Source organism: Bacillus rossius, chromosome 10, assembly GCF_032445375.1.
Source record: "Bacillus rossius redtenbacheri isolate Brsri chromosome 10, Brsri_v3, whole genome shotgun sequence".
Taxonomy (NCBI): domain Eukaryota; kingdom Metazoa; phylum Arthropoda; class Insecta; order Phasmatodea; family Bacillidae; genus Bacillus; species Bacillus rossius.
The window spans coordinates 56,059,506-56,071,599 of record NC_086337.1 but is presented as its reverse complement, the minus strand read 5'-3'; the positions used below and the strand labels follow the sequence as shown (position 1 = coordinate 56,071,599).

Genomic DNA, 12,094 nt, shown 5'->3' with positions numbered 1-12,094 from the left:
ATCAGCTGGTTCTGGTTTGTTTTCTGTGGGTTGGTGTATCCATCTTTCTTTGTCCGTTCTTTTGGTTTTCTCTGTGCCATACAGTGCAAACTAACAACGGCGTATGTACAAAATAATAATTTCAATCAATCTTCTCCATCTGCAAGAACAATTCAAAGAATACACTAAAAGTAGTTGAATGCAACTGGTAGAATTCTTCTTCCAGATCCAGCCTTCTATTTTCCCGTAAGCATCCTGCTTGATATTAATGCATGAAAATTTTGCATCCCGCAGCATGTCAGAGCCCAGGGTTTTTCCCTGTGTCCGTGCAGGTTTTTACCTGGGCTCAACTTATCTAGTTTTTAGTCTAGTATAGTCAGTGAGGGGAGTTAGTCATGGCGCCAATCGCTGCCATGGCTGGCCAATCCCCCTCCTAGCACATGATGCATGCTACCCCTCCTGCATGATTAGAGCGTGTAGGCTTCGGCCTGAGACGCTCTTAGTCTCTCTCCCTAACCCTGAACCCTCCCCAACACACTTAGTTTTTAAGTTAGGTTAGGATAAAAAAAATCGTGCAACTGGTAGAACGTGGGATCGCCCTCCCACGGCACCACAGAGAAGGGGGCAACCGTTCTCTGCCGCGCAGGTACAAGATCTGCAGCAACCCGCAGCTGCAGAAGTGCGACACGCTCGGCCTGGCGCAGCTCAGCTCCATGTGCAACCTGAGCGCCAGCTGCGCCCTGGTGCAGGACAACGGCCTCAACGCGGCCTTCACCATCGCACACGAGCTGGGGCACGTGTGAGTTCAGTCAACCCCTTGCCCTTAATCTACAGCTTTGCCAACGCTCACACACAGTGTTCTTCATCTATCCGTACGAATAACCAGGGGCGCAACAACAGGGGGGGGGGGGGGGGGGGGGGGGGGCAAGGTTATTTTGCCCCCCCCCCCCTCCTCTGAAACCTTGAAGTGGGGGCAAACGGGGGCAAAGAAAGTGCTGTGTAATCAATTTTTAGATAATAAAACTGCTTAAATAGCACCATTTTCCACCTTGAAATACAAATTTTCCCGGGGGAGGATCGATGATTCTTTATAAAACAGTATATTGCCCCCCCCTCCCCCCTCAATTACCCCCTTTGGAAATTTAGTTGTTGCGCCCCTGCGAATAACCCATTATTCAAAATCATCTTCATTTAACACAAATATTAGGTTAGTAATGTTCTTTAGAACGTGACTTCAGAAAAATGAATTGTCCATAACAGTGTTTACGTAGATCATTCTAAAAAAAAAACCTTTGCTACAAACAGTGAGTCTAAAAAAGCATGAAATTTCGCATAGGAGTTCCTTATATAACGTAGGTAAATAGCTTTGCCAATGCTCACACACAATATTCTTTATTCCTACGAATAACCCATTGTTCAAAATCATCTTCATTTACCCAAATAAAAAATTAAAAACAAATAATAGATTAAAAAACACGCTTTTTATAGAAAATCCAACTAAAAATAGAAAATAAATTTTAATAAATTTGAAGTAAGAATAGTGTAAATAAAAAAAATGGTATTTTATTGTAAAAAAAAGCGTGGGGTGCATGGTGTCAATAGTTATATTATTTTATTGACAGATACGAGTAGAAGGATTATTATTTTGATAACATCTTAAAAAGGACCCCACATTTTTTTTTACAATAAAATACATTTTTTCTTATTTACACTATTCTTAATTCAAATTTATTAAAATTTATTTTTAATTTTTTTGTTGCATTTTCTATAAAAGTGTGTTTTTTTTAGTTTTTTAATCTATTATTTATTTACACAAATGTTAGGTGAGTAATTTTCTTTAGAACATGACTTCACAAAATGAATTGTCCATAAAAGTGTTTAGATCATTCTAGATTAAAACATAATGTTTGTGTTACAATTATAACACTGTCCCAAAAAACATTCTCATCATTCAGAACATTTTACTCTCAACATCCTCACAACAGCATATTTCACAACTGTAATTCAACTGAAACAGGCAAAATGACCAAGTTGAAAGAAAAAATTAATAAAGGGTAAGTAGGTACTGAATTATTTTTACGACATAAGCTCACTTTAGTTTCCAAGAGTGGTTTAAATTTTTATTCTTGTTTTATTTTATTACATGACATGTGCCTGACGGGAAAGTATTTGATCATATATTTGAAGAAATACCAAAAATGCTGATACAACTGACTTTTATTTACAAACAGAGCATTTTCCATATTTTCAATTTTAAAAATGACAAACTTCCATCCAAACTCTCATCCCCTCTTTAACCCTTGATTAATTTAAAAAAAATTCCTGTCTCTGTGCTCACCTATGTTATATAAGGAACTCCTATGCGATTACAGATTGATTTTATTTGCATATAATTGTGATGCTGTACGACATAATAAATATTAATATTGACCGTAATTTACATACAGTGAAATTATTCCATAGGAATGTACGTTTGGAAACACAATCTGAAAATTCTGGGCCGCTCTGTGACTTTAGCCTCACGGTGCGTACCTGTATGCACTTAAGCCCTAACTGCAATTAGTGTAAATGGATTCATTTAGCAGTAAACAGTGGCTTAGTCATAAACTTAGTTGCTACAGGAGTAATTAATTAACTTTTTTTTGTTTTATCTGACAGCAAAAGGAAAATAAAGGAAGTAAGTCCGTTGATTTATTTTATTATTTCATGAAGCTGTGACCCTTTAATTCAACAAATAAGACTCACAGTAACACAAAATGTTTGAGGCATTAAAAATAATATTATGATCAGTGCTCTGTTTTTACAACTTTCTCTTCTTTCTTCTGTGTAATATCACGAAATTTAAATTAAAAGCTTTGTGTGATTGTAAGTAGGTAAGAAATAAATTGCAAGAGGAATTTGAAAATAAAAAAAAATAAAAAAAGTATTAACAACCAGCTCTTTCGTGATTTCAAATTCAAGCCTGTTTATGCAGTATATTACAATACTGCTGTTAAAAGGAATTGCTGTTTGCAAAGAGTGTGCATGTACAGCTCCTTTTTTAAGCGTCAACTAGATGTACTTTTAGTTTTAGGTTGGGGGAAAATAGCTTGAAAATTTTATTTAAGAGAAAATACATTTTTTTTTGTAGCAGTGGGTGTAGCTATCTAAAAATTATATTTTACAATCCCTAAAACAATGCACATATATTCGGTGCAGTATAAAATTGAGTGCAAGTTTAAAGTTTATTTGAATTTTTATTTAAAAATTAAAAAAATATTTGCGACTAAATTTTGTAATAGTTTTATCAGTACAAACCTTGTAATTGAAAACTGACAAAATTATGGCCCTTTCAGGTTTTGCGTTTTTGAGGTTTGACTGTATATATATTGTTTGTATTATAAATATGCTAATATTAAATTTGAGTTTAAAAATGAAAGAAAAAAGAAATAATGGGTTTGAAAAAATGTGTTAATGGAAGAAAAATTTGTTTTGGTAGGAATAACAAATGTTTTCCTAGTCATGAAAGCTCTAGTCAAAGGTTAGGGGAGGGGGAATTGTGCCCGGGACTCGGGAGCGGTGCGGCTGTTGCAGGCTGGACATGACGCACGACGAGGACCCCAAGTGCAAGGAGATCAACGGCGGGCCCAACATCCACAACATCATGTCGCGCATGTTGGGCATCCACACCGACCTGTGGTCCTGGTCCAAGTGCAGTCGCCACTACCTCACCGCCTTCCTCGAGTGAGTGGCGAGAGAGCGGCCCCTCCCCCCTCGCCGGGCTCCTGTGCTCGCTGAACAGACATCACGTCACACTCTGAGTACAAGACTATCGCAACTCAAAAAATTGAGTTTCTGAGATATTTTTACCATAAGCAGGAAAATATGATTATCTAGGCACTGCAAGATTATCGCAATATTATATTTACATTTACGGGACTTATGGAAAATAATGTAGTGTTGCACTCTGGAAAACATTATATGAGAATATATGCAAGAATATGGCATCTGAGTTGTGATCGTATTGCACTGATTTTTGAGTTACGATAGTCTTGTACGCAGGGTGTGACGTGTTTTGTTTCACACCAAGTGTTGCCTTCAGACGTGTGTGAATGTTGGAGTTGCTTAGAGCGTCGAAGGCTAAGATATCACAGACGTTTCGGTCGCCGTTGCAGTCGTACCTGTTGTAGGTAACTGCTCCCTGACGATGGCGACTGCAATGTCGGTTGACCGAAACATCGGCGATATATTTGCCTTGGACGCGGCTACAACCCGGAAGCCATGCAACTTAAAAATTTGCGTGAATTGTATTCGTATGAAAGGGTCAGATGTATAACAAGAAATTACAATTATAGAAAACAATTGTTATAATTGTTATAATTACCTAAGAGCTTTGTCACTTTAAACGTGAGGCTGATGTACCACATTTCCCACAATTGTAATGGAAAATTTTCATGAAACACGTGTTTGCTTGGTCAGAAATAATCCTATTTGAATTTAATAAGGAATACTTTTCTGTTTTGTGTTTAGGTATGCATATTTTTTTTGCTGTAATTTATAGTTCATATCATTTGTCACAAACTTTTGTATTGCAGGACATTATTCGAGCTCTGCAACAACTGGTACTGTTCATTATTACACATTAGTTTCTAGCCTATAAACAAAGGTTACAAAAAATTTATTTGGACAAGCAAACGACAATAAAATTACTAATTCATAAATATTTTTTTCATGAATGGTCAAGGTTCATTCGTACCTGGAGATCCACAAATTGTGCAGCCATAAGTTTAAATCCTAACACATGTAATGTTTTTGTGACGTCCTTCAATCACTGGTTTTCTTTTTTTGACACACCCCGAGTTACTTAGTCCAAACCAACAACCAACCAATAGCAACCTAACAATTGGATCACATTTTGGTCATTCGAGACTATGGTTGATGTCTTCCCCCAGTCAGAGCGGCCAGCGAGCCAATGACTGGGTGGGTAGTTGTGACCAGTGTCATGGGAGTTGTGCCCAGGGTTTTCCCTGTGTCCATGCAGGTTTTTACCTAGGCCCAACTTATCTAGTTTTTAGTCTAGTATAGTCAGTGAGGGGGAGTTAGTCATGGCGCCAATCGCTGCTGTGGCTGGCCAATCCCCCTCCTAGCACATGATGCATGCTACCTCTCCTGCATGGTTACCAACCTGCATGATTAGAGCGTGTAGGCTTCGACCTGAGACGCACTTACAGTCTTTTCCTAACCCAGACCCCTCCCAAATACACTTAGTTTTATTACTTAGGTTAGCAGGGGAGCAACAACTAAATTTCCAAAGGGGGGCAATATACCTTTATATAAAGAATCATCGATCCCCCCTATTGAAGCGGGGTGTCCGGGGGTCCTCCCCCTGGGAAAATTTGTATTTGAAGGTGGAAAATGGTGCTATTTAAGCAGTTTTATTATCTAAAAATTGATTACACAGCACTTTCTTTGCCCCCGTTTGCCCCCACTTCAAGGTTTCAAAGGGGGGGCAAAATACCCTTGCCCCCCCTCCTGTTGTTGCGCCCCTGTAGGTTAGGAAAAAAGATGGGGAGTGTTGGCTGCACTGCGTGACGAGCAGGTGGCTTGCAGGTCTGACCAGGCCAGGTGCCTGCTGGACCGCCCCTTCAAGGACATCATGCAGGAGTCCGGCCCCGTGGACCGCCTGCCGGGGGAGAACTTCACCCAGGACAAGCAGTGCAAGCTGGTGTTCGGCGAGGACTCCACCATCTGCTCCTACATGGTGAGATCTGGCCCGGGCCGCTCCCGACCACCCCCGTCGCGTGCTGCAGGGGTTTAAGGGGCGCCACCTCGTGGACCCGGCAGAGACTACATGACAAGGCCGTGACGCGACCCGCGTGGGTGCAAGACTCCCCCGTACCATCCAACTACAGAAGCTGGTCCATGTACACTACTTACCGTTAATGAGCACCGTTTAATTAAGTAGGCCTTTACAACTGCTTTGACCATGTGGTCTTTAAAAAGAAAATACACAATTTATACCTGGTATAGGTTGCACATTGCTAAATAGTTAAAAAACATTAAAAATAAAAACCTCATCGGTACATAATTGTAATACTTCGTAGTTCAGGTCATCTCGTGACATAAGTTCAGCGTTCGTCGTTTAAGTCCATAAAATCTGTAAACGGAGAAATGAAATAATTAAGTAAAGCAGTCTACTGCACAAAGTAGGCCTCTAAGCAAGCAAAAAAAAAAATTAATAATACATAGTTCTATAAGCGGCGGATGGAAACGGATCAGTTAATGCGAAGTTGAAGGCTTTGTAGTGTTTTGAGCAAACTACCTTGGGTGGCGATCTCAAGAGACTGGTGTGGGCGCAGCGCTCATTGGCCACAGGAAGCATCCAATCAGTGAACTAAGATGACCGTTAGGTTGATTTCAAATACAGACCGGGGGCAAACAAAAGAAACCCTTCAATGAAAGTCCTAAAAATAAAACATGTGCCCTTTTACAATAACATTGTTTAGATATTGAGTTGACTAGATTTAAAAATATAGAATAAGTTGTTTTGGAACAGGGTGCGTTCTGAAATTTTACTTGTGTACCTCTGCTCTATCGTTATTGTTTGCATGCTGACACCATAAACACATACACTCGGGGCATTACATGAAAACAGAAGTTGACAGTATTACATTAGGTTGATATTTGAATAAAACTGTTACTTTAAAGTAGCACAGTCACCCATAGGCATGCGCAGGACTTCAGTATTGGTGGTGCCAGATTACACAACAGCCCTGTCATTCACGGACCCGGAGCCTAAAGCGGAGGGGGGGGGGGGGGGGGGTCCTCCCCCGGAAAAATTTGGATTTGAAAGCGCAAAATGGTGCTATTTAAGGTGTTTCGTACAAAAACATTAAATACACAGATGTAAAAATTTTAATTTTTTTTTATGACAAATTATGGCTTTGAACATTATAATCACCAGAAAAACTACTAAACTATTTACAGTTTTAAGCTTTGTTGAGCCATAAAGTAAATTGCACAAATTGTTTGCACGGAATTCATACTGGTGGCTTTGAAAACCCGTACTTACATGTTTTCTGAAGATGACAAATAAATGCTAGAAAAAAACATTCTCAAATGTTAAGTTTTAAAATCAACAAATCAAGGGAGTTTTTGTAACATACCTTAAATATGTAAAATATTAAAATAATAAAAATACACAAATAAGAGTGGGCAAAAGTTTTAATTTTTGGAATACAACAAAAATGTTTTGTCGGCGACTGCATATAAGTCATCGAGTAAGCCTATCTTTTTAACTAACTAAACTCTCTCTCTTTTTAAACCCTGGTGGACGGCTGCTATTATTCCGTGCGCCTGCCGAGTGGAGTGAACAGTGGACACCGAGCGCGCATTCTATGTAATTCGAGGAGAACTTAGAGAAGTACATATTTCATTTCAGAAGTTTCGTAGCCGCGGCCCGCATGCACAACACAAGTAATTGCAACTGGCTTGTTTCCGTGTGTATAGTTGGTTCGATTGATAATTGATATACTGATAGTGTTATGAGCACATATCTGTAACTCGACACGATTGGAAAACATAGTTTTTTTTTGGAAATAATACGGATTTTTGTAAGTATGTATTATTTCTGCTTGTAAAAAACAAAATAACGTTAACACTAATGGTGGTGCCAAGGCACCTGTGGCACCTACCGTGCGCACGCCTATGCAGTCACGACACAAACATGCGGGCAGGGGTGGGCTCATAGGTGAGGCGTAGCTCCTAGCCGACATAACTTGATCCAATTAAAGACTTTGTCTGTTTTGTTTAGTTTCAGTATCTGGTGTATGAAAATGCACAAGTATATATATATATATATTTTGGCATTCCTATCAATAAATGAAACAACCCCTGACTATATTATGCAAACATTACTTACTCAAAAAAATTGTGATTTCTTTAATTAATTAAATTGTTAATGAAGATTCCTTACAATAAATAATTATTGCACAGATTTTTGTAATTTTAATCTGTAATGAATATTCTGGAAAACCGAATTGCGGTATTTGGCCATTGCTGCAGGTGTTCTTTTTAAGGGTTCTTATAAAAATGAATTTTAACAATTTTTATAGCTAGTTGACTTAAAGTTTATGAAACGTTGAGATGAAAATAGCGAGTTGTGGCGAAATGTGGCAATGGGACGAGGGTAGCGATGCTTGCTGGGAACTGTACGTGTGTGAGTGAGCCTTAAGTAGAGTTAGGATTCCGTAGTTTTTGTCTGTTCATTGGCAAGATTGTACTGTTTCTCCAAATTTGACCGGTGACGCGCGGCCAGGCCCCGCGCGGCTCGGTGCACCGGTGTGCCCTCTAACAATGACACAGTGCTGGTGCGCAGCCGATGTGCAGCCAGCTGTGGTGCACGGACAACGTGAGCGAGGGCTGCCGCTCCAAGCAGATGCCGTGGGCGGACGGGACGCCGTGCAAGGACGGAATGTGGTGCCAGAAGGGCCACTGCATCCCCGTGAACCGCACCGCGCTGCGGCCCGTGGACGGCAGCTGGGGCGCTTGGAGCAGGTCCGTGCCGCTGCCCTCCTTGCTTGTGCCGTCAGTTGTGTGGTCGTTTCCGATAAAACCGAAGTAACACCGCAAAGCATGTTAATTCAACGTATAACCCCGGAATGTAAGTCGGTACACCATTTAGCATCTAAATGTAACTAAAAAATGAGATCAATCAGCAGTTTGACAAAACTTAAATTAAATTTGAAAAAAATTAATATATTCTAGTTAGCATGAATTTTGTACCAGAATGAAAAAAAAAATTAATCTTATAGAGTAGGTAGATTTCAAAGAAATACTACCTATTGCAGCTGTTACCATAGTGCGACTCTCGGAAAATATTTATTTGGTTTTTGTTTAATGTTCCATACACCACAAAAACGTTGACGTTATTGATTAATTCCTCTCTTGAAAAGGTGTTTATTAATATTGTATGAGGGACATGCCACTCTCGTAGATTGGTTCAATATACCATTTCAATTTTCAATAATTTAATGATTTTTATAATTCATTTAATTCATTATCGAAAAAGGGTACCTTAAATCACAGTTGGCATTAATCTATGATTCGTTCCACAAATCTCAAAATTGAATGAAAACACTCCTGAAGAGACAGTGGTTCAGGCTTTCTCAAAATTTTGTAATGGCATCTGTTCTCATGAATGTTTTGAAATAGTTGATACGTCTAAATGTTATTTTATGTTCTTACGCTTTGTCTTAAATGTATTTTTTTGAAAGAGAAAAATGGCGGTAATAAACATTTTGATACCCATTTTACAAGACTGTCATTTCAAATTGGTTTTAAATTTGTTTCAAACCTAATTCTGACAGCTGTTTCTCACAGACTTGCAGTCAGGAAATTTGCAGTAAGCTTTCAAGCTAAACTTGGCTTGAAAATTTTCAATTAAAGCTTGATGTAAGATCATTTCAGGCTTGGGTGCTTGTATCATCAAGCGTAACACAAGTTGCCCGCAGGTGAACTTGCTTCGGGAGCGTTCCGTAGAGAGGCGAGCTGGGGCAGTGTGTGCTCGTGCCGTGCAGTTTCGGGACGTGCTCGCGGACGTGCGGGGGCGGCATCAAGCAGTCCGTGCGCCACTGCAACAACCCGGCGCCGGCCAACGGCGGCCACTACTGCATCGGCAAGGGCACCCGCTACCGCTCCTGCGCCACAGCCGAGTGTCCCGAGGGCAGCGTCAGCTTCCGGGAGCTCCAGTGCCGTCGCTTCAACAACAACCACTTCAACATTGTGGGCGTGCAGAGCGAGGTGCAGTGGGTGCCCAAGTACGGCCTGAGTGAGTCCCGTGTTGCCCTCCGTAGACGGCGTGCCATCTGCCAAACCGACTGTCCGACTCGGCTCTCGTAGGATGTGGGCAATGGTACACCAGCACTTTTTAATTAAACTATCAAATTTAAAATGTAATTTGAAGGAGAACGTATTACTAATTAAATATCAAGCTATTTTAATTTAGGACTTTCAAAATTCTTGAGATATTATGTCCTCAAGAATTGATCATCTTCGGTTTGTTTTGAAAGTTCCATTTGTTAATAAGCCATTCAAAGTTGGGGCTCAAACAATTTGCCGAGTGTGTGTACGCTGTCCATCCCATCGTTAGGCTCTGGTGCCGGTCATCAAAGCCTTCACCTTCGTTCTGAAGCAGCCGGCGAACTGTTCAGGGCTGTTACAGATGTGCCGCTGCAAACCTGCTAATTGCGGTGCAAACAGCACTGACTGACCTTGCTACCAATTTTTTTTATATACAGAATGAGTCCTTATTTGATCGAAAAACTTTCCTGCATATTCGTAAAGTGCTTCTTAAGACTGGTATATGGCTTTGAAAATAATGAAGAAAGTATTTTTGATGATACACCAAAATTTGCATAATGTCTGATTGAATAAAGTCCTGCAAACTCTGCAAATCTTGTCGCTGAAGTAAAATTATTTAATATAAATAATTTAGGGTAACACCCTTTTTTACCATTAATTTTTGGTGACGCGGAAGAATTATGTGGTTTTTAAATGAATGCTGATTATTAATCTGCACGTCAAAAGTAACGAAAAAGATCACCTTTTTATACTTCCCTATACTCCACCGTTTTTGCAAGAAACTAAAATAAAATTTAGAACAAAATGTTTTGATGCCTGGCAGGTTTGCAGCACTCACAACACTCAGTTTGAAACAGCACTCAAAATCAGGGGCTCTGATTGTTTAGTGATGTACACTTAGATCCTACACTTATGCCTTCCCCGTAACTCAACCCCAGAACCTCACGCACCAAAAGCAGATTTGCATCCGACCGCATACTGCAGTCTGCGACCTCGCCACAAACACTCCACCCACTTGGCCAACTGGGGTGGACAAAATGCACTAATGAGCGAACTAGGTTCGTCGAAAATATCTGAGTCCTTTTTTAATAACTCGGCTGGTAAGTAAAAGTTGCCGCCGATAAAACATATCGCTGAGTCAAGTCCTAAGCTAGGAAAGTAAACCATATTGGCTTCCATTCATTTTTGTGTTATCATGTTAATTGAGCATGCAGTAATTAAATTGGTATTTCTTTTTATAATAAAAGAGATGTAAAAAATTTCAGTATATTTGGGAAATTTCATTCTTAAATTTTCATGAACTGGAGAAATTGGTTATCTCAGGAAATTAATTTGCCCCTGGCTGGCCGCAGACATATTGCTTTCTTAGTAACCAACCCATCAGTTAATCGGAGATAGTTTCCAGGCCTAAACAGCCCATTTATCCCATTTAGTTGCATCATCTGACCTCTGTATCTCAGTTCCCATGGTTTGTGTTTCCCACGACTCCCTGGTTTCCCCTCGAAACAGCAGATCCCGCGCACCCTTAACTCTCTTCCCTGTAAGGGTGCTTGTCCAGTCAGTCAACTGCAGCAACATTTAAGCTAATGTGAGTTTGTGTTATCTTATTGTGTTTACAACTATTAGTCTTTCAGTTTGAGTCTTTATTTAATGCACTTAGGTAGAGTTAGCACCAGCGTGGACAAGTGTAAAAACATGGATGCGTTGCAGAATTCAGGCTGACGCGGTGTGCGGAATTGATACAGAATCTTCATAGAAATATCCTGAATATAAAACATGGGATTGTGAACCCGAACTTAGCCATGTATTTGTTTTTGACAATTTATATTTATTTTCATTTTCAGTGCAACAGTTATTGAGTATTCCTGGTAGGTTCTTTTGAATGATTCTTGCAAACAGAAAAGATTGAATTAAAATGCCAGCGGTGGTGAAAGTCCAGAATAACGTTTTGTCAACATACTTTTCTAAAGGCTCCTGAAGCAGGGGTATAGCCAGGGGGGGGGGGGGGTTAGGGGTTGAAACCCCCCCCCCCCCCTTAGCACCAAATCTTTAATTAATTTCTTACTCATCACTCAAACAAATTTCATATTAAAAATAATACAATTTTTACCATTACAATATTTAAATTGAAGTACCGAAAACAGCTAATTTAGCACTATTTTACACCTTAAAATCCAAATTTTCCCGGGGGAGGACCCCCGGACCCACGGCTTTAATACGTGGGGGAGGGGAGGCCATGCTTCTAACACCCCCCAATACACAAATACTGGCCACG

General features: G+C 40.0%; 1 protein-coding gene across 4 annotated transcripts in view; it reads left to right on the top strand.

The window, feature by feature from the left end:
- Positions 1–12,094, top strand: part of LOC134536225 (A disintegrin and metalloproteinase with thrombospondin motifs 9) — a 236,774-nt gene that overhangs the window by 186,710 nt on the left and 37,970 nt on the right. For all 4 annotated transcript variants that reach the window (XM_063375900.1, XM_063375902.1, XM_063375901.1 and 1 more), the window contains exons 8-12: positions 626–778; positions 3,553–3,702; positions 5,569–5,719; positions 8,336–8,514; positions 9,537–9,787. In XM_063375900.1, the coding sequence (XP_063231970.1) occupies positions 626–778; positions 3,553–3,702; positions 5,569–5,719; positions 8,336–8,514; positions 9,537–9,787 (884 nt within the window). The remainder of the gene's footprint in view (positions 1–625; positions 779–3,552; positions 3,703–5,568; positions 5,720–8,335; positions 8,515–9,536; positions 9,788–12,094) is intronic.